A 23707-nucleotide genomic window follows, 5' to 3' on the forward strand; every position below is an offset into this window, starting at 1 on the left:
CCCTCTAGAAATGTTCGTCCAACCCCCCCCCTCCCCTGTGTAAATATAAAATGGCTAACTAAAAAATAATTTACAGTCTTTGATTTCTATAAAATTGCAACAAAACTATTTTTTCTGCAGATAATATCCTATCTCTCAAAGTAACAAATTCCTTCGGGGCAATTACAGAAGCCAAATAGTCACTTCAATTTCTACTTTTTTTTCAATTTTAGAGAAAAATGTCCCGGGCCACAATCCTCATACAAATCGCTATATGCGCATGCGTGGCAATCGCTATTGTCCAATCGCAACAGGAGACAGCTGAAGTCGTGCACGACATAAGCTCACAAGCCCGATGTGGACTCGTGTACGGTCTTGTATCTACCGATTGCCGATGGGAATCGGGGCTCTCATTCAATGCTGATCAGGAAGTTCTTGGAGGACGGATAGCCGCATATAAAATCCTTTGGCCCAAAGGTTGGGGAATGACCTGGTACGTACCGGGTGTCAACGATTTAGATAAACGGTACAACGTTTACGGGAATTCTCTTTGTAGTTATGAGAAGAAAGATAACTCCATGCGAAGAAAATGGGCCTATTTTACGAGATATCCACATATGTATATTTTATGCAAACATCGTGAAGACAATCCCAATCGTAGGCGACAGACAAGGCGATCTTGAAATTTTCAGTAGTTACCAGCACCAAACCACAAGACAGAAACTTTATAGATTCCCAAAGGTTTTGGATTTCTTTTTTCTTTTAAAAGTGTTGGAATGAAGTTTTCCAACTAAGCTTTCTGTATCCTAAAGGACTTTGAGCTCAATGGCCACCCTTTGATTTTGTAATCTTTATATTCCCAACTTTAAATATGATAGCTTCATGTATATTTTATCAAAAAATACAAAAATTACGAGAATATACTTCCTTCAAAATTCCAGAAAATTGACGACTTTGGTGATATTCATAACCTCTCTGGTGCATTCCCTCCAGATGTTCAACCCTTTCAGAACGCAAAAAAAGCTTTCTTTTTTTTTGACAAACAGAAATTTTGTTTCCTGGATTTTCTGAAATTTCGATTCGTCTAATCTTGATTATCGAATGTAATAAATTTAGAAATATCCTGTTACTCGAAATCTTTTATATCTTTCGAAAAGCATGTTTGACATTCATCAAATCTCGAAATGAAAATGTAATCGAGACATTTAGGACTAATCAGTCCTCAGAAAATGTTGAGCGAACTTTCTTGAAAATAGCCGTAAGTACGTTAGTACGACAATGATATTTGAAATTTCTGTTTATAACGGTTTAGTTACAGACAATACACCCCTGTGTCACAGACCCACTGGGATCCCAGCCCCACTGGAAAATTGGCAAACATTTCGTCCCCGGTGGGAAAATACCCTGGAATTTCAACCCAACTAGAAAATTGACTTTGATTTCATCCCTGCTCGAAATTCCATGTTCGAAAATTGCACTCCAAAACCATTCCCAATGGATTTTTCAAACTTAGAACAATAGAATTTCTATCCCCATTGGAATTTCAATTGGAATTTTTATCCCCACTGAGACAAAAAGTTCCACCGGGGCTGTGAGACAGGGGTGTGACAATGAATGATGTAATGTATTGGTTAGGGTTAGGAGGCTAGTTAAAGAGGAGTGAGGAAACTATGGAACAAACATTACGATAAAGTTGACGTCTTTGTCAACTGTGGAAGTTGATGATTGATTGTGACAGTCAAAATAACATTGATTCACATAATATACCAGTTTATGTACAGTATTGAAAAAAAAACCAAAAAATAAAAATCATTACAAGCAACAAACCTTTGTACAAATAAAAATTCAATGTTGTAAAAAGTAATTTCTAGATCAACATACTAAATTATTTTAACTACACGTTCTTTATAAGAACTATAAGAAAATCAGGCTTCGATGGCCAAAATTTTTAAGAACAAGTTATGAACTTTTAAGGCTTTGGGGACTCTAAAATACCCAATTTCTTAGGAAAATGGACAAAAATGCTCAAAAAATGTTGAAAATAAGAACATGTTAAGAAGATTTTTAGGTTTAAAACTAAAAAAATTAAGAACATCCAACCGCTTCCAAAATTTAGGATGTTCATATACTATTGTCGAATGAAGTAAATTAGTTTTATTTCAATACTAATAGTTTCACGCCGTGGAGACGATCATCAGTTGAAAATAAAATCTAAAAAACTAGAGTTCGTTTAAAATGTTTACTCTTAGGTGCCAAATAAACGGCCCCCCCCCCGCTTGTTAATTTTTCGATTTTTTTCCAACCCCCCCCGGACCTTATTAGGACCCCCCCGTTTATTGATTTTTGAAAAAATTCCCAGGTACCAAAAGGAAAGTTCCTTGTTTTACTCTAAAAAGCCTAAATTTAGTCTATTTTGACCCCTTTTAGAGTTTTTTAAGGTCCATTTTCCAACCTCCCCCCCCCCGGTAATTAGGTCCCCCAGTTTATTTAATTTGAAAATTTTTTCCAACCCCCCCGTTTATTTGGCACCTAAGAGTACAAAGAACAATGTACCGGATGTTCTTATAGAAAAGAAACGTGTAAAGTTAAAGTTCAAAGTTGGTGCCTTCGGTGGTGAAGTTGAAAGTAAAGAAATTTTACAGGATCCACCTGTCTATAGTAAGGTTTAACCCGCTATACTTTAAGCATACCGGTAAAATCACAAACGCGAACTAAAAATTCTATAATTTCACTAGCCTGTTACATTTTCTATTTACGTTAGTTAAAAAACACCCTCGATGTTGGAAGCAGGATCACAACAACAACATCAATGATGTCTATAATGTTGTTTATTTAGAATATCTTTTGCTACTTCTAGAGCTACGATCGGATGACGTAATCCTTACAGTAGTAGACGAATCACGTGTCGGTGTGTCATGGTAACGCGCATGCGTAGGAACATTACTGGCAATCATGCGCGGTGATTCCTTGAGTGGCGAAACACGATTGTACACATTAGCATTTGAGGGCGGTGGCGTTATTTTGGGTGTTGAATACGTGTAGCGGATTTCCTTTACGGGCGTTTCATGGGCGGATTTTGATCTATGAGACGAAGTCGACGCCAGGTTCAAATAACGACTATTCGAAAAACGCCCAGATTGAGGTGTGTAATCGTCTACCGTAAAGTTTTTCTCCGATGACGTCATATCATCGTCCGTGACGTCATTGCCATCGATTTCTTTGTCTAATTTTTTCAACGATTTCCCGAGAATGGATTTGATGTTTTTAGTGTCTTTTGATATTGTGTTGAGTGATTGGTCGAAAGTTGAACGTAGTTTTGTTACTTGGTCGTCTCGCTTGTAATAAAGATCTTCCAATCGTTCACGTTGTTTTCTTTCAGTTTGTAGTTCTGATCGAAGTAAAGTCATCTGGAAGAAAAAAGTGAATAGATATCACGTATATAGAATAACCCTTACTGATTCAAGGAGAGATTGAAATTATAAAATAAACTTTGGCTCGGACCCGTCATCTCGCAAATCTAGTACCCCCCCCGGATAAAGTATTATACATATTTGTAAAATAAATGAAATTACTGAGAATGAAGTGCTGAAATAATAGTTTTCGGTCAGGTTATAAGAAAAAAATAAGCTCCAAAGCACCGAAATTCCAGAAAAGGCTGTGCCTGGAATGGTTGGAACTGAAGGTAATGCACGGAAAAATCACGAAAATAGATTATAAAAACACAAACGAAAATGAGCTGGGCCTCAAAAAGGCTACTGGTTCTTACAAAAAAAGAAAGTATAAATCGTGTTGTATCCCTTACCTGATCTTGGAGAATTTCGTATTCTTTTCGTTTATTGTTTTCTTCATATTTTTCTTGTAATTCTTTCAACGAAATTCGTTCGTTTTCTAGTTGTCGTTGGAAGCGTGCACATTCTCCCATGCTGTTGAAAAAAACAAGGCAGATAAGATATTTATGATGTCCATTGCACATAGAAGTATTAGGCGTGTCTAAAGGTGGATTCTTTTTCAGCTGACTGGAGTGTATCTGTTTTTCTATTTTGTTTCATTGACCAAAACGTCCAAACAACGTCAACTTGACGTCTATAACATCCATGCAACGATGAACGTTGAAACCATAATGTGTGTCATGATTGGGCCAAGAAGACATTTCAATAATATGAGAAGTTCTCTAGGTTTGAATAGATATAGAAGACTGTTTTCAAACGCTTTTTTTCTGGAGAGGAAAGGGTTAAGAGCTTAAACCCTTTGCTTCCATCTAGAATTTCAAACTCTTTTCAATAGTAAAGAGTAGTGGATGAGATATAAGGCCAGAAATTGATGTAAAAGTGATTGCATTTTTACCTGAATTCTTTTTCATCTTCAGACCTCACCAACAACCGTTGCAAATCAGATATCTGTTCTTTCAATACACTTCTCTCAGCCTCGCTTTCATTCAAAGCTTTCTCTAAATTCATTTGATTTTTCTTCATGTCAAAAAAGTTCTTTTCATACTGTTTCCCATCATGCTCTGCTTTCTCAAGTGAAAAACGCAACGAATTGAAATTCTCAGCAGCCTGCCCTGTCTTTTTGGTAAGTTCAGTAATCAAGTCCTCTTTCAAGTGTAATCTAGAAAATGAAAATATAATATGACAGTCAAATCCATCTTAACTTGTGGTAAAAAAGTTGGGTGAAAACTGAGATAAGATGTGAGTAGGATTATATTATCTTCTTTTTTTTTTGGAAAGACTAGCCACATTTTTTATAAAGTAACCTTGAAAAAGATCTGCTTTAGGCCATTCAAATTATTATTATTAGGCGTTCCCCTTTACAGAGAAACAAAACCACGCCTTATAAACCTTACCTTTTTTCAGAAGTTTGTAAACCTTCTTTGAGTGCTGTTTTATCTTGTTCCAGATTCTTGATTTTGATGAACAAATCTTCAATAACTTTTTTTTGGTCCTCAACGCGTTGTTTCAACATCAAAACACTCTCTTCGCCCGTTACTAGTTTCCTCTCTGCCGTCATATGAGCCTCGTTTACAAGATCCAGCCTCTTTTTCAATTCTGCATTATATTTATCCAAATCCTTGACATGCTTCTCCAAATCTTTGTTACTATCTTTAACCTGCTTCAATTTAGTTCCTAGCCGGTCTCCCATGTCTTGTTTATCATTCAAACTCCTGTTAAGATCATCCAGTTGGTTTTTCAAGGTTGAAATCTCGACTTCTTTTTCACCCGATTCGTTACGATATAATCGGTTTTCTTTAACAGATTTATCTTTCAATTTCTGATTATTGGCTTGTTGTTGTTCCAGCATTTCACTCAAACGATCCGAATAAGATTCGAGGTGTAAAAGTCTCTTAGCTAAATTCTTGTTATCTTCAATCAATTTGTCTAGCTCTTGTTTCAACTCTCCATTCTCTCTCGTTTTGCGCATCAAATCGTCCGCGAGCCTCTCCTTATCACCTTCCAAGCAGTTTTGACTTTTACGCATGCTGGACTCGGCTATTTGTTTTTGAGTCTCAACTTCATGTAGCCTTGCTTTCAGCTTCTTTCTCTCTTCTTTATGACTGTTTGAAAGGTTTTTTATTTCTTCGTTCATTTGAGAGATTTCGTTTTCCAGAAGCGCTGATCTCCTTTCGTAATCGCTAATGATCTCTCGTAAATCATCATTTTCTTGTCGCTTTCGATCGAAGTCTTTTTCCTTAAAAAAAAAGACACATGAATAAAAGTTCGAGTGAAGTTTACAGGCATTAATCGGCTAAACTGGGCTCTTCTCAATTGTATTGGTTTTGAGGAAAAAACTAAATTTCAATTTTTGATAAGAAAATTTTTATTCAGATCCAACAATTTTAGAAACAATAGATTCACTGCCAGATTTGGCAGTCAAAATATGTAACATGAAAATCTAAAGCCCGCAATACCTGAATTCTGAGAGTCTCATTAGTTCTTTGTTGTTGTGTTTCGAGTGTGTCTTTTAAAGAAGAGATATTATGCATGTTGCTTTGCGCTTTGCTTAATTCGTTTTTCAGCCCATCGAGTGTATCGTTCAAATCGTTCACAATCGTTCGCTCTTTGACGAGTTGACTCGATAAATCATCGATTTCATGTTGATATTTATACATTTTCGATTTATTCTCGTTGAAGAATGCTTCGATTTCTTTGGGTGTTAGTATGGTGTTGGTGTTGTTGTTGCTTTCAACTGAAAAAGAAAGTTATATTCGATTTATGATCAATAAGATTTGTGATAGAATTTTTGACTGAAGATCGTAACGAAAAGTCGCGTAAACTTTGAGTATCAAACAATTCTTATCTCAACTTCAATTTATTGTTTAATAGATCTTTACAGTGAATGCTAAGAAAAATAATAACTTCTATAACTTGACATTTTGAACCGCCAACTACTCTAAATTAAGAAAGGCCTTCCTAGATCTGAAGATGCAACTCTTCTGGCATGTTTTTAAACTAAAGTACTTTGACGAAATATGACAGTATATGCTGAAAGATTTTAAAGTTAGGAGAAAGACTTTTTTCATTTTTATCGAAAAGCCTTATGCCTATAGATCCAAGCTGAAAAGAGCAGAAAACCAGACGTCTAAACTAGAACTTATTCTTTTTTCGAATTCCCTTGAAGAGAACATATAAAAGACAAAAATGCAAAAGGTTTTAACCATCGAAAAATCTTTGCACAAAGTTTATCTGCACTACAAGTCAGCTCTGTCTTCACAAAGCATAAATAAACTAAACAGCATATGTCTTTTTATAAAGCATCACTAAATATGAAAAAAGAATTTCTCCATAAAAAACCTTATCCCGAAAAGATCTCAAAGCAAACTCCAAAAAAAATCATCTACAATACTTTCTATACGAAACTAAACTCCAGATTTATGAAAAATTCACAAGTTTCAAAAAATATATATTTCCCCATTCATGAATTATACGACTTCAACAACATAACATGTTAACTACTGACCAAGGGGAACATAAATTCCAAAGTCTCTTGAATTAAAAAAGGCTCAAAACAAAATCTTCCTTTTTTCGACTTTACTTGTGAAAAACTGATGTATGTATTTGCTAAACGGAATGTAAACACGAAAGCTAACAACTTCCCCTGCTAACAGAAGAATAATGACTGTTTGCATAAAAAACTTAGATATTTTTCCAAGCGAAGTCTGCAATTAAACTTTAGAAAATTCTTTACACACAGTCAAAGAGCCAGGGAGGGGGGTCGGTAGTAAAATCTCAGACTTAATGACGTTTACTACGGTGGTTGTGTGACGAAAATCGAAAAAGAAAATTTACTACCCAGGGTAGTTAAATACTAAAATGGGTGGTATCTATGTGTTAGATGTTGAAAAAATTTTACTACCTGGGTAGTTAAAACTGCAAAGCAAATTTTAGCTATTTTTGTAATTCTTTAAATTTTTTTGATAACTTTTCTGAAAAAATCTGAAAATTTTTATTACTTGAAAAAAATTTTCTGTTGGAAAGTTGTTTGCTGCAAACAAAAAATTCACGAGATTTTTTGTCAATATAAAAAAGACTTTAATTCTAAAAAGGGCAAAACATTAATTTTTGTACAAAATGAAAAATGTGTCACAGAAATAATTATTTTTTAGTTTTTTTTGTAAAATCAGTCCGAAAATTAGGTGGTCTTTATGAAAAATTGTCCCAAAAACTTTTACTACCATGGTAGTAAAATACCTCTTCCAAGAGTCTGGGTGGTGGTATGTAAAAATCTTTTTACTACTTTTACTCCATTATTCACTTTACAGAATTTGGAATAAGTACAATAAGATTGAAAACACAATACACCCCCTTCTCACAGACCCGGTGGGATTCTTTCATCCAGTGGGGGTATGAATAATGGACTAAAACATGATGGGGATTAATAATCCCATATTCTTTACCGCTGGGGATTTAAATTCCATTGTTTTCGCGTCAAAAAATCAGGAAAAATAGCATACTATTTTGTTTTATTTGATTATTTTTAGTGAGGACAAAACTTGGAGGATAGTTTTCCACCGGGGCAATATTTTGGATAATTTTTCCAGTGGGAAGGGGTCCCAGTGGGTCTGTGAGAAGGGGGTGTCACAATGTATTTTCTAAAACCAAAGAACCATAATTACCGGTCGTAGAATTGCCCTCTTGGTCATTGGTGACTGAATGTTTCATGCTTCTAACCAATGAATTCTTCAACTCCGAAAGATCAAATTCCATATCTGTTTTCTCGTCCTCTACTTCTTTGACGCGCTGTTCCAAAGCGGCCGCGCGCTCGATGACTTGTTTAAGTTTAAAGTGTTGTTCATCTTTCTCCCGTCTGGTGTCATGGTAAAGAGTTTCCAACTCCTCGCAACGCTCCATCAGTTTAGATTCGTTGAAAGATACATTTTCTAAATCTTGTTGTAAGTTGTCCTCACGATTTTTGAAGTATTTTTCTGATTGCTCGGATCTGTAAAAAAAGAGAGAAAAAGATTTATAAAAATTAAGGGTAGAAAACTTCGAAAGTGTGAAATTTCAAGCACGAGGACAGGTTTGGAAACTGGTCATTTTCAACCCTAATAATAAACCAGACTGGGAAACGTGGTTTTCTTAAAATAAATAGTGAAATTTGAGGTTTAAAATCAAATTGATTTTAATTTGTTCTTAAGTATCGGTAAAAACTGAGCCTCACGTCCTTATACAAAAAATACTCTACCTCTGGGTCAACGAATCAATTTTTTTCTTTAAATCTTCAATTTCAACTTCATTCTTCTTTGCAATGTCTTCAATTTTCGATTTTTCACTTTCCAACATCTTCACTTGTAAATTAGCAGTGGTCAGTTCAACCGTAGCATTATCATATTTCTTTTGTAATGTTTTCAATTCTGCTTTGAGATCAACAAGCGCCTAGAAAGAGAAGATTAGCGAAGAAATATAATAACTTTATATCATCAGGTTGGCATACCTAGCATGTGATTTACCAACCAAAGATAGCTAAGATGATTTCAATATTGATAGGGCTTATTAGGTGAATCCATGTTAACTCTCTCTAATTCGATCTACACCGGACCAAAAGATTATTTCGAAATAGAGAAAAATTCGAATCCAGCTGAGGCGACCAATACTGTAGCTCAAAAAGATTCGAATAATAAAAGTTTGATTATAGTGAGTTGACTGTACGGCATATTCAGCCAAAAATTCAATTGTAGAAAGTTAATTTCATGTATTAAGACAGTCACATCTATAAGAAATCGAACGTAATAATACCTGGTCATTTTCTCTTGATTTTCGATAATTGATATCCGACTCGTTCTTGTAATACATGTTAGATTCTTCTAATTGCGTTATGCGTTCGTTCAATATGTAAATTTCACCTTGAAGCTTCAATCGTAACTGGAATGTAATGGAGGATAGATGAGACAATCTTTTGTTTTTTAAGAACAACTTTCCAAGAACGACGAGTTTCAAAAGAACATTAACACAAACTGAAAAAAAATCGTGCTCCATCGCATTTTGGGTATTGTCATTTTGCAAAAAATCCGAAAAAAAACTAATGAGCCGATCCCGAGAAAAGCTGGCAACGAACGAACAGACGAACGAAAGAATGGACAACGGTTAATTTATAGGAACTCTGAGGTAGGTCCAATAATAACAGTTTAAGATCGATCCTGAGCCTGGAGTTGCTAAATTTTAAGCGAGTAAGTGGTGAAAGTAGTAACAAAAGGGTATTAACGCCTCAAATTTGCCCTAAAAATAACGAACAGTCGAACTTCAAAAGAAGTTTAGTAGTTCTGATAAGAAAATAGCTAGACTATACCTTGTCTTTTTCAATGATATTTCTTCTTTGTTGATCAATTTGTTGCGATAAATTGACTCGTTCAAGAGCTTCTTCTTTCAACTTCATTTCCAAACGAACGATCTCCTGTTCTTGCATCATGTTGATCTGACTACCTGTTCATTGTGGAGGTCGAGAAGATTATTTGGAAAAAGCTCGACCCGGAGGAGAGGTAATAATGGGTTTATTACAGGGAGCTCGAGTAACATATCACTCTGAAAAAACGACCGAAAATGTTATTTTTGATCATATGGTTAAATTCTTGATTAGTTATATAATACATGGTTTAGGTGACTTTAAATTATTGTTTATCTTACCAACCTATTGACATGATTTTTATTTAGGTCGACATCAGATCACAAAATATTAATCTAAAAACGCTCCAAAAACTGTGAAATAAACGTTGTAATAGTCCACAATAATCATCACATTTTCAAAATATTGAAAAAAATTATCACGATATTGCTAATATCAAACGACAACAAAGCATAAACCAACGAATAAATGATACAATCAAATATATTGACACTTTCGATTTAGTACCATTGAAAACGATTAAAAATGGATGTTCGTTTAATTTGAGATGATGTGTTATTTTTATGGCAAGTTCTAATAAAAAGTTTGGAGAAAAATAAAGAGTTGCTGGAAAAATCGGATCAGGTGACGTTATCGTGGTCGGTGTCGTTTAAGTGAACTAGTATATTTTACAAGTTCACTTAAGCGACACCACCCAAAATGATAGTACCGAACTGACGATGGCACATTTCAGAAAGTGGGCCACCGTCTAAGATATAATTTACTGACCAGCCAGAATTCACTAGTTCACTTAAGCGACACCAACTAGTTCACTTAAGCGACACCCGCTAGTTCACTTAAGCGACACCCACTAGTTCACTTAAGCGACACCCAATAGTTCACTTGACCGACACCTACTAGTTCACTTAAGCGACACCTACTAGTTCACTTAAGCGACACCTACTGGTTCACTTAAGCGACACCTTCTAGTTCACTTAAGCGACACCAAACCTTACAAGTTCACTTAAGCGACACCCGCTAGTTCACTTAAGCGACACCTACTGGTTCACTTAAGCGACACCTTCTCTAGTTCACTTAAGCGACACCAAACCTTACAAGTTCACTTAAGCGACACCCGCTAGTTCACTTAAGCGACACCCATTAGTTCACTAAAGCGACACCAAACCTTACAAATTCACTTTGCTGGCTTGGATGATCTGCTGGCTTACCCAAGCCTCGCAGCAAGTTTAGCTAGTTCCGGACCATCGCGCCGTATTCTTAGCGGCTATATCGTTCAAGATAGGTCGAATTCTTTGCGAATTTCACGTCACTGAGATGCTTTTACAAGGGAGTTTTGTACAAGCATAAAGTCAATAAAATCAAAATGCAATGCAATGCTTCGCCGCCAAGAAAAGTAGGTAAATCGTAATTACCATTCACACCTATCAAATATAAATGAAATTGAAAATGACGTCATTACGAAAATAAAAATTAGTACCTTAGAGGTGGCTCCTTATCTTGAGGTCGAGATTTCGTTTTATAGCATTATATTTTGGCTTTTTGCTATAGCATAATTTTGCTGGCTCAGCAAAAAAGGACATTTTTGCTTATTAGGACAAAAGGAGAAAACGCATTTAAGCTTATTTGCCACTGTTTTTGTCTAAGAAAATCCAATTTCGCGAAAACTAATTCCTATGAAATAAGTCAATTTTAATGATTTGCAAAATTAAATTCCATGTTAGGTTTCCAGAGGAATGGAAAACGGTAAAACGCCAATAAATAAATTGAATAATCATTGCGGTCATAAACGTTTCCCTCGGCTCCTGTCGGGGTTTTTTTTGTCTTAAATGGTACTGAAACCGTATTCAACAACCACGCACTCGGTATTCAGTAAAAATGTTGGGGGCCTCTTATACTCTAGGGGCTGAGTTAGGTCCCGTATGCGCATCGGCGTATAGTCATTTTTTCTTTTGATCATGAAAGTATAGCCCTTGAAGAGTCAGAAAACGTGTGTGGCGTTATTTGGATCAGGCTCAAATTTCCATAATGGCGGATTTTAGATTTCAACCCTTTTTAGCCCTCTTGCTTGATTTTTTTTCTTTTTTTGACTTTAAACATAGACATATTATATACCAATCGATCACAAATTTTATGCTGATTAAGAAAAAGGTCAAAATCATGGTCTGAAAATTTCGTTATCTGGAGATATGAAGCACTTTCGATTTCGATTTTTTGAAATGACTACTTTTGGTTCCAGATTTGCGTGGCTGCAACATTTGATTGGCTTCCTTAATTTACTTGAAATTTTCGGAGGGTCTTGCCTACCGTTCAAATAATAAAATTCAGGAAAATTTTTTCTCTACATGAATTTCGAAATCCATAATGGCGGATTCAAAATTTTCTTTCGTCACATGGGCTCTTAGGCTCTGCTAGCCTAAGAAAAATATTTTTTGAGCTTAAAACCCTGCATATTATACACCAATCGATCAGAAATTTTATGCTGATTAAGAAAAAGGTCAGAACTATGGTCTGAAAATTTCGTTATCAAGAGAACCGAAGTACTTACGTTTTCTAAGTTTTGAAAACGAAAGTACTTCATAGCTCGAGATAGAAAAATTTTAAGACCATAGTTCTGACCTTTTTCTTAATCAGCATAAGATTTCTGATCGATTGGTATATAATATGCAGGGTTTTAAGCTCAAAAAATATTTTTCTTAGGCTAGCAGAGCCTAAGAGCCCATGTGACGAAAGAAAATTTTGAATCCGCCATTATGGATTTCAAAATTCATGTAGAGAAAAAACTTTTCCTGAATTTTACTATTTGAACGGTAGGCAAAACCCTCCGAAAATTTCAAGTAAATTGAGTAAGCCAATCAAATGTTACAGCCACGCAAATCTGGAGCCAAAAGTAGTCATTTCAAAAAAATCGAAATCGAAAGTGCTTCATATCTCCAGATAACGAAATTTTCAGACCATGATTCTGACCCTTTTCTTAATCAGCATAAAATTTGTGATCGATTGGTATATAATATGTCTATGTTTAAAGTCAAAAAAAAAAAAATTCATGCAAGAGGGCTAAAAAGAGTTGAAATCTAAAATCCGCCATTATGGAAATTTGAGCCTGATCCAAATAACGCCACACACGTTTTCTGACTCTTCAAGGACTATACTTTCATGATCAAAAGAAAAAATGACTATACGCCGATGCGCATTCGGGACCTAACTCAGTCCCTAGAGTATTAGTTTCATGTAAAGAAATCGTATAGAGGATAGGCTGTGAAAAAATTTCGTTCGTTGTCGTTTCGTTGTCTTTCCCTTTTGATGCGTTTGCCTCTTTAAGGAAAACTTAATTTTCATTTGGGAATTGAAATGACTGTATTCAGATGAAAAAATGATTAAATTTTTACGAAAAATCGTTTAATGGAGGAAGGAGAGTGAACAATAATGTCATTACTTCGGACAAGGCTAGAACATGAGAAATCAATGAAAATCTTGCTCGTTGTCTATCCAGTGTCTATAATAAATTCTTGGTTGAATACATTCAGCTTAGATTTGAAAAGGAAAGCGGGGCGATAAGTCCGTACTAGCCCCGCTTTTTTTGTAATCGCCTTGATATGAACGAGGATTTCCGGCCTTTTTTACGCCGGCCCTTTGGCGTTATTTTTGGACCGGCATAAAAAGGGCCAAGATATTTTGCAATTTTTAGCTAAAATCGGCGTCAACGTTTGATCATTATTTCTCAATTTGAAGGGTTTTAGGTGTGGTTTAAAGACAAAAATTATCCATTGTTTTACTCCATACCGTATCACTTCGAATAAATGCCCAGGGCGTTTATTAATTTTTTTGGCTTTTATGAGGGGCGTTTATTCCAGGGGGCGTTTAAAAGAATGGGGCGTTTATTAAATAATTTGTATCCAAGGCCATTTTGTTAAAGTAAATTCTCGGGTAAGTTATGGCATGTCTGAAAAACTGAAGATTACCATAATTTTTAGATCGCATTAGTCGACAGAAAATGACCAAACAAATGACTGAACATGAAGGGTACTATGATGAAGTTTCTAACCTGATGTGTAACCTAATTGTTTTTTCGCTAATTTTCGCGAAAAACCGTAAAAACTGATTATGACGTCATTATCGATGACGTCATAAAAGCTGAAAATTGAATTGCTCAAAAATGGTTTATCCAATTGCATTCAAACTTTCACCAAAGATGTATCTCACTAAAGTTGATCATTTGAAAAAAGAAATTTTTCAAAATTTTCATGACGTCAGCAGAAATTAAGAAAAAAGGAAAAATCCTATCTTTTGCTGACGTAATCAGAATTTTGAAAAAAAGTTTTTTTCAAATGATTGACTTTAGCGAGATACATCTTTGGTGAAAGTTTGAAGACAGTTGGATAAACAACCCTTGAGAAATTCAATTTTTAGTTTTTATGACGTCATCGATTATGACGTCATAATCAGTTTTTGCGGTTTTTCGCGAAAATCGGCGAAAAAACAATTAGGTTACACATCAGGTTAGAAACTACATCATAGTACCCTTCATGTTCAGTCATTTGTTTGGTCGTTTTCTGTCGACTAATGCGATCTAAAAATTATGGTAATTTTTAGACATGCCATAACTTACCCGAGTTGGGAGCTTTTTTGCCTTTTTGTTCTTCTGTTAGTACAAATATGTTCTTTCAGAGATGTAGAACTGGTGTCAAAATTACTTTAAATACTAAAAGAATACAATCTTTAACACTGTATCTAAGTTTTTCTCCATACGAGACTTAATTACAGCTGATTGTTTCAAACGCCCTTCCCAGAGAGGGAAGGCGTTTATTCAAAGGGGGCGTTTATTTGGGGCGCGTATATTAAAAATTTTTCCCTTAAAGAGGGGCGTTTTTTGGAGGGACGCTAAAAAAAGGGGGCGATTATTCGAAGTAATGCGGTATCGGATATCCGCGGTATCTAAAACAAAAATCAGTGATTTTCAATGGAAGGATATCCCAATGCAATTTTTTTACTATATATATCATTATTTACTAATTTGAAGCATGAGTAGCCGTTTTTACAAATTTTGGCGTTATTAACGGCCCTAATTGGCGTAAGCCAAAATTGTGGCGTAAAAAGAGCCAATAAGGTAGTTGAAAAGTATCGTACGATATCTTTGGAGCATTTTTATTGGTAAAATATCGTACGAAATTTTTAAGCCAATCAAAATGAGAGTCAATGGAATGTTTTTTATAATTTGGAATGTTTTAATAATTTCCGAAAAAAATAAGGAACAGAAAAGGAAAAAAATCAAACTACAGAAGAAAATAGAGGAGACCATACGTCACCATATAATAATTTTCCCTAAGATAAGAAAGTCCAATCTGTTTCCAATGCCAAGTCCAATGCAATGTCATCTTTTTGGAAACAGATGTCTGTTTCCCAATTTATCATGTCATCTCCCTAGAAATATTGATCTGTTTCTCTTTAATGACGTCTCAGCTGGAGCGGGGAAACAGATAGTTTTAAGGAAAAGGTCTTTCCTAGATAACCGAATCTGTTTCCCCATTTTTCGAAAAAAATCTCTCTCCTGGAAGAGGGAAACAGATATTTCGGGGAAATGGGCTCGTTGGCTGCTTCTGGAATAACATGGTATTCTCGGGTAATCTTAGTTTCATGAACATTTCAAAATTAGTATTTATATACAGTAATATTTTGAAATGTTTTCAATGAGCCTCGAGGCTATTAATACCGAATAACCTTCCAAATCATGTTATTACTAATATTTACCTCTATCAAACGTATTGCCCACGCAAGCTCGGTCAATATTTTACGGTATTGCCCTCGTAAATAGTTAGTATAGGATTAGTATAGAAAATGGCTCTTCTTACTATTATACAATAATGACCGGTTACTGAGAGTTATACTGAGAAATGTTGTCCGAGGTCGTTGCGTTGACCGAGGGCAATATTTCTCAGTATAGCCCAAAAAAAAAACCAGTCATTTTTGTATTTGTTACCCTTTTCTTTCCGCTTCGGTTGATTTTTCGCACTGTTTTTCTGTAGGGGAAAATAACGAAAGCAAAAAAAAAAAAAAAAAAAAATTGAAAATAGTGAATGATAACGAATGATTTCAACGCAGTGTTCATTTTCCTTTGAAAAAACTGACGTCACTGACGGGCAACCTCTTGCAGTGTATAGGCCTGTAGTCAATTGGTCAAGCGAAATTGGACGTAAATGTCATGTAAGACCGCGTCAAAATACAAACCGGTTAACAATAGAAAGGATTGACTTGATAATGTCTTCTTTGGAACAGCCAAAATTGACGTCAAAAACGCTAATCAACAAAATCTTGACCTCAAGTTAAGAATCTACCTCTAAGGTACTCATTTTTATTTTCGTAATGACGTCATTTTCAATTTCAAGCTTTAGAGTTGATAGGTGTTAATGGTAATATAACAATAGTTATAGCCGCAAAAGACGGCCACCTTAGTTTAGTCTCTTCGTAAGTCTCTCTTCGCTTCAATGCAACGACTTCAATCTAATTCCGAGCGGGCCGCAAATGACCCGAACGGTTGATGATATTTCAGCCATCTGAAGCCTGGCGCTTTATTTTCCTCACCACGGGTATGACTATGAGTCAGAAAACCTTTCAATACTGCCCACCGATAGAATCTTTCATGGCTTACTTAATGACCGTTATATGGATAATAATTACGATTTACCTACTTTTTCCTGGCGGCGAAGCATTGCATTGCATTTGATTTTATTGACGTTATGTTTGTACAAAACTCCCTTGTAACAACATCTCAAACAGCATCTCAGTGATATGAAATTTGGGTGCAACTGTGCAACTGCAAGCCCGCCAGAGAAATCAATCTATCCTGGACGATATAGCCGCTATGAATACGGCGCGATGGTCCGGAACTAGCTAAACTTGCTGCGAGGCTTGGGTAAGCCAGCAGATCATCCAAGCCAGCAAAGTGAACTTGTAAAGTTTGGTGTTGCTTAAGTGAACTAGCGGATGTCGCTTAAGTAAACTTGTAAGGTTTGGTGTCGCTTAAGTGAACCAGTAGGTGTCGCTTGAGTGAACTAGTAGGTGTCGCTTAAGTGAACTAGTAGGTGTCGCTTAAGTGAACTAGTAGGCGTCGCTTAAGTGAACTAGTGGGTGTCGCTTAAGTGAACTAGTGGGTGTCGCTTAAGTGAACTAGCGGGTGTCGCTTAAAAGTGAACTAGTAGGTGTCGCTTAAGTGAACTAGTAGGTGTCGCTTAAGTGAACTAGTAGGTGTCGCTTAAGTGAACTAGTAGGTGTCGCTTAAGTGAACTAGTAGGTGTCGGTCAAGTGAACTAGTGGGTGTCGCTTAAGTGAACTAGCGGGTGTCGCTTAAGTGAACTAGTTGGTGTCGCTTAAGTGAACTAGTGAATTCTGGCTGGCCAGTAAATTATATCTTAGACGGTGGCCCACTTTCTGAAATGTGCCATCGTCAGTTCGGTACTATCATTTTGGGTGGTGTCGCTTAAGTGAACTTGTAAAATATACTAGTTCACTTAAACGACACCGACCACGCTAACGTCACCTGATCCGAAAAATCGATTTTTAATAAAATATATCGATATAGTTTTGTTTGATTGGTTGAAAAATAACTTTTCCTGATAATTATCTGACTCTGTTTACCCATTGAGCACTTTGACATCATCGATTTGTCTAACCTTGATTAATAAAATATATCCTTTAAAATTTCAATTGACTCCCCTCCAAAAACCATAATATGATACTCAAATGAAATAAGTACCACCGCCTACATAAGGAAACAATTTTGCCTGGCTGAATTTTCCTAAACAACTAAATAAATCCCCAATTCGTGATATTAGTCAGTCATATTTTTCTAACGGAGTCCGGGAGGTTCAGACGTCATCTTGTCTTACGTATATCAAGAATATTAGTTCCTGCCAAAGGTTCCCAAAAGACACTGTCTCACAGCCCCACTGGAACTTTTTCTCCTCAGTGAGGATAAAAATTCCTATTGAAATCCCGATGAGGATAGAAATTCTATTGTTCCAAGTTTAAACATTGAATTTCGAATGGGGATGAAATCTAAGTCATTCCAGATTATTTTTCCTACGGGGACGAAATTTTTGCCAAATTTTCCAGTGGGGCTGGGGTCCCAGCGGGTCTGTGACACAGGGGTTTCAAAAGAAACATAAAGAAACATACCTATTTCTTGTTCTTTGGATAAATCAGATACTCTTTGTGACGTAATCAGACGGTCTGTTTCTGATTTTTTCAGCTCTTCTTCTAGCTTTGTGGTTCGGCTCTCTTCAGTATCGACTTTCTCATGAAGTTGTTCAATCTCTTGCCGAAGAATGTTTTTCTCTTCAAATCGTAGGAGCCTGGAAAGAGAGAGCAAAGAAATTTAAAAGTTACAAATGCAACGAAAGACATAATTTTTCAAAGAGTTGATTGTGACATACTTAAAACATCAAAATAAAATAAAGCAAAGTTGTTACAAAAATCCCCGAGTTTCCCAAGTCTGTCTCTATCCTGTACAGTATTTACTTCTGTAAAAAGAAACATGCCATTAACATCATGACTTCACTGTCCCCAGACAATTCAACATTAAAATGGGTTATTACGCACGAGCGAGCGCAGCGAGCGAGTGCGATTCTTTTGGCAAAAGCGCGGGAAAAAAAGCTGATATGCGGAGTGATAAAATCGATTTTTACCCTTTTTCAGCCTCGTTTCCATTCAGACTTTCGTCGTCGTGTGCAACTGTCTTAAGTCCCAATATGGAGAATTATCGCCTGTACCCGACTGTCTGTTGGAAGCATTACGTAATGGATTTTTTCCAAATCTCTTTTTAAATCGAGCTCCGGCGTGAATAACAGTAGGATGTTTTTCGTACGACGATGAATACGTCATTTCTTCGAGAAACGTCGAAGGAAAATATAAGTATCCTTCTCGATCGGGAAACGTCGCTCGGTTCGAAAGCGTATTGTTGATCGGACCATACTGCCTTTTAACAGTCAAAACAAAGATGGCGGCAAAAATAAACAACTGGTTGCTACCGCTCTTTCAGGCTCTTTCGCTATTTTTCTTTGGTTTTTATGCTTTAATGAGTTGAATTGGATCATGATTTTTGTCTGATTGTTACAAGAAATGGTTGATGATGAAGTTTTCTTATTATTCCTTCCTGAATTTGATGTTTCGTTTGGTTTGGCATGATGAGAGACTGATGCAATCTCTTCTTGAAAAACAGGATATTTTATCTGGTCGATATTTTATCAACTTTCACAACAAACTAACTTCAATTTTGCCCGTATATTTACACAAATTCTAACAAGGCAGTTGACTGAATATTTGTGGATAAATCTGACCATGCTATATTTGAAAAATTTTGCGACATCAAAAAAGTTTGAACTCACTTTTTTATGATGGTCAGATGGTAGATGCGGCACCCAAGGAAATGGTTGTGGTTGGATATGAACTGGTTAGCTTTAATGTAAAAATTTAAAACCAAAGCAAAATTTACTGATTGATGATTGATGTTTTAAAAATGCAACGTGGAAACTTTTGGTTGTGAATTTGGACATTTTCTTGCACACGTGCGTTTGAAACGCGGAAATTTTTGCTGTGAATTTGGACATTTTCTTCTACGTGCGTTTTAAACGTGGAAAACTTTTGGTTATGAATTTGGATATTTTTTTCCATGTGCGTTTAAAACGTGGAAATTTTTGCTGTGAATTTGGACATTTTCTTTCACGTGCTTTTAAAACGTGGAAATTTTTGCTGTGAACTTGGACATTTTCTTCCCCGTACGTTTAAAATGTGGAGAATGTTTGTCGTTAACTTGACATGTTCTTCCACATGCATTTAAAAAATGTAGAAAAGTTTTGCTGTCAGGCAAAAAAAAAAAAATGTAGTGTTTCCGGAATGCGGGTGAATGAAAAAAGCTTTGATGCGGCCAGCCAGAAAATAATTTTTTATTTGATTTTTTTGATGACTTAAGTAATTATATAAGATCATTGAAATAGAACTTTAACAATAACTTTTATGTACAAACAGTATGAAGTAAGCCTCGAATACTAATGTATCAACTACTAACTAACAAACAATTCTTGATCTACAAGTGGGAATATCTAACCAAACTACTTTTAAAACTTAAATGCTCCAACTTGATTTCTTTTATAATGAACTATATAGATGAACCCATAGTCTGCAGCCATAGATCAAAAAATATTATTTTTCCCGGTTGGTTTCCAGAAACGCTACATTTTTTTATTTTCGCCTCAATTGAAAATTTTTTCAAGCAATATCCTGGCATGAAGACTTTTTTTCTTTTTGGAAATTTTGGAAATTATGATTGCCAATTATATATGTGACACTTTTTGCTTTTGCAGCATGCTTTTGAAAATTACAAAATGCCTTCTGCTAGGGGAATTTTTTCCTTTCGACGTTCTTTCAGATTATGAAAATGTTTCCCAGTACAGTATGAGATTTTTTTTTCTTCTTTTGCATTACACTTTTTTTTATAAGAACCAGTAAAATTTTTCTGAGCCTCGACTGTTCTTTTTTTGTTTTTTGCACTTTGAGCTTCTATCATGTTCTTATTAATAGGATGTAAGTCAGGTATTTTAGGAATTATACCCAATTTTTATTACTTTGACCCCTAAATTGATTGAAGTTAGTAGTTTCAGGCTCAGCATTGTTCTTAAATTGTTCTTATTTTTTGGCGATTTTGAGCCTTGTTGTTCTTATAAAATTGTTCTTAATATTAAAAAAAGTGTATGTTTGAAATTATGAAATTGTTTCCCTGTTTTGAAAGTATTTTACTTTTTGACATGCATTTCAAAAAATATAACTTTTGGATGCTATAATTTTTTACCTTTTTTTCAATATTTTATATATTTTACCTTTTCTCCAATATTTTATATATGAAAGTATATGCGAAATATTTCATCTATTTTGAAAATATAAATTTTCCTTTGGTTTTCTTATTGTAAAATATTCTCAATTTTTGATGAACAAGATCAATTTTTGTAGATATTCATTACCCCCTGATTTAAAAAAACGAGAAAAGAGAAAAAGTATTTTAGGTTGAAATTTTAAGATATTTGAGTTAAAAAAACTTCAAAAAACCAGTTTGTTTTGAAAATAGAATATCAACTTTCTTTTGGTTCTTTAGAGTTTGTACATGTTTAAAATGCATTGATAGAAATTTTCCTTGCACTCGTGACGATCATGAAAATTACCAAAAAAGGTTTGTTCGGCTGGGTAGAACTTTTTAAAATTGTATCATAAAATTGCTAACTTTCTCATTCCCGGGAAAACATACCTGCCCGATCTCCGGGATCTTTTCGCTTCTAGGCGTCTCCTGCAAAAATCGGTGTCTACTTTTGTGGCGTTATGGTCCTTTTCCGCTGTACACTAGCAATCGGAAAGTTTCGCTGGGAATAAGGAAGTTTAGCAATCCTACGGTATGCAGTGTAAAAAAACCTTTCGCTTGCGAACACGAGATTTTCGTATCGCGCGTAACCCCTTTTACAATTGATATCAGAAGATATCGCAAGTAAGTCAAGAGAGACGAGCATCACACAAGGCTGATGAAATTATTTAGTTCGTCAAACTAAAGATATTTACAGTAACACGAGGTACTCCTTTTTCCATGTCCAAATGTCCAAATTTTAATTAACTCTGAACTATTCAAAGTACAAAGCAGGGGACTGGCTTACTAAGAGACCCTCGTATTAAAGTAAATCTCGTGTCACTCATGATTTTTAAATGATAAACAAAAACAATAATATACCAACCTCAATTCTTCGAGCTTCTTCTTTGCACTTTGGAGTTCCTTTTGTGAAGTTTCTACTCGTTCCTGAAAAAGTCGTAAAGAATTTTCATAAGCCTCGTAGTCGAAAGACATTGTGTAACTTCATCACAACTGAGTGACAAAAAATCAAGATTTTAAGTTTAATTTATAAAGAGAGTGTTTAGTGATTTGTTTTAGCATTTTGAATAGGTAGCCATCTTGGACTTCTTCCCTGTCAAGTTTTCTATTAATTTTAAAAGGGGGATTTTAAAGCTGTTCTCTTTAAATTCTAAAGCTTAATTATTTTCAACATAAAATCTAACGAAAGCTAAATTATTGATTGGATGTTTCGAGTTGAGATAGAAAAAGACAAAGGCCACTCCCAAAACCTTATTAGGGATACACTGTGCGGTACTATACGGAGCCAAAAAGACTTTTGATAAGTTTTCCCAGAGAGATGTCATGCAGCAATGTTTTGAAAACCCCGAAGCAGGTAAATTGGCAGATGTTATGCTTTCATTTGACAGTAATTTTGCAGCTTTTTTGTGCAAAGGGAGAGACTGCTGCGCGGCCAAATTTCTAGCGTTAAGTTTAATTTTAAGGGTTAAAATTTAGGTTATTCAATTACCACAGTTTAAAATAAATTAAAAATTTATGATTGATTTTAAAATTTAGATTTCAAACCTGTATCATATCTTCAATTTGTGAACACTAAAAATTGAAATTAGAAAATATTGGTTATTGTCACTATTTACCGTAATCATTACAATAAACTTTTCCCAGTCCGAACCTTTATTTAATTCGATAGAAGGCCCCTTTGTCAGAAAAAAATGGGAAAAAATGGGAAGAAAAGGATAAAGGAAATGCACGTTTTTTTCATAAGGAACACGTTTATAACAAACTTGAGGCTGCAAATGGTCCGAAAATAAGTAGGCTAAGTCATATCTTCCTTCGTTTCGAGCGTTAAAATCCTACTAGTAAGGCTTAAAAGCCTGGATTTGTCTATTGTGTAGACTAAAAATAAGGAATTGTTAAGGAACTGGTCAGGCTGAGAATAAAAAAACAAGTTAAGGAACAGTGAGTCAAACTTGAACTTGCACGAATTTACAAAAGCCTAAACAAAAATATGACAAAAAATTGACGAAACAACATTCAATAAACATACAATGGACTACCATTGAAGAATTCAATAAGGAACATCTCTGCTGAAATTTTCTGGAAAAAAAGGGAAATCCAGGATTGGAGCCAAAAAAACGTGTAAAACAATTTACCTTCGAGAAAAGTTCTTGATATTTCGAGGACGAAGATTCAGTAGAAATTCCACTATCCCGACCACCAGACTGTTCAAGCATAGATGAAGATGGTCTAGGTTTTATCTCACCCCCTCCCTCAACACTTTGATGATCAAGTATACAATCATCATCTATATGTAACATCAATTCATCATGCTCGACATTTTCACGTTCACTGTCAACAAACTGATACTGTTTGTTTTTGTTGATTGAATCAGTTGAAGATTTTCTTGATTGAGATATGTAGTTTGGTTCAGAATTGCTCGTATTTACGTTGGTAGAATCTACAATTTTCTGATGACCAGTGATATGGTTTTGTAGAGCAACTGTGATTTGTTGTTGATGTGATTTATCAACTGTTACACGGTTAACATCGATATTACGTTGCTGTTCTGTGTTCCTCTGATTTCCTCCCCTTAAGAAATCCATTCTTTAAGAGTTGTGATAAAATTGAATTTCCACAATCACGTTTAATGATAAGATTTCTTTCTCGAATAAGATATTCTTAATGGGTTTAGCAGACACTCCAATGTCTGCTTGTTGATTTAAGATACAAGCTATTGAAAATGCAAATTGATATGATATCAAATTCTAAAAAATAAGAAATATACGATCATGCTGAATCAAAAGTTATGTTTAAATTCCAAGGATTTCAAGCTGTCAATAAAATAATGGAAAAAGGAAAAAGTCTAGAAGTCGAAAATGAATCACAAGTCTTGAAGAAAGAACAAAAGCACACAATCCCAAATAACTTAAAAAAACACTTTTCAAGTTGTCTACCATTTTGAAACAAACTGAATACAAACAAGCAAATCTTTGAAATTTAATCATGCTCAAAAAATAT

General features: G+C 35.1%; 1 protein-coding gene across 1 annotated transcript; it reads right to left on the reverse strand.

Annotated features, from left to right (window-relative positions):
* Nucleotides 1-1708: 1708 nt before the first annotated feature.
* LOC136808518 (interaptin-like) lies at nucleotides 1709-23707 on the reverse strand. Its single transcript, XM_067065044.1, has 14 exons — nucleotides 22843-23707; nucleotides 22256-22282; nucleotides 21576-21637; nucleotides 17983-18158; nucleotides 9760-9893; nucleotides 9210-9335; nucleotides 8659-8849; nucleotides 8090-8412; nucleotides 5885-6162; nucleotides 4823-5664; nucleotides 4324-4587; nucleotides 3782-3902; nucleotides 2557-3386; nucleotides 1709-1873 (listed from the first exon to the last, which is right to left on the reverse strand). Exons 1-13 carry the CDS (start codon nucleotides 23290-23292, stop codon nucleotides 2808-2810), a joined length of 3573 nt encoding a protein of 1190 aa, XP_066921145.1. The 5' UTR covers nucleotides 23293-23707; the 3' UTR covers nucleotides 1709-1873; nucleotides 2557-2807.

Source organism: Clytia hemisphaerica, unplaced genomic scaffold (genome assembly GCF_902728285.1).
Source record: "Clytia hemisphaerica strain Z4C2 unplaced genomic scaffold, Clytia hemisphaerica genome assembly, whole genome shotgun sequence".
In the NCBI taxonomy this organism is placed as follows: domain Eukaryota; kingdom Metazoa; phylum Cnidaria; class Hydrozoa; order Leptothecata; family Clytiidae; genus Clytia; species Clytia hemisphaerica.

Coding starts and splice junctions, on each gene's coding strand:
- LOC136808518 (XM_067065044.1), bottom strand. CDS start 23,292: ATGGATTTCTTAAGGGGAGGAAATCAGAGGAACACAGAACAGCAACGT. Junction 22,283..22,842: donor ATCAAGAACTTTTCTCGAAG/GTAAATTGTTTT, acceptor TTCAATTTTTAG/TGTTCACAAATTGAAGATAT. Junction 6,163..8,089: donor AGAGGGCAATTCTACGACCG/GTAATTATGGTT, acceptor TTTCTTTTTCAG/TTGAAAGCAACAACAACACC.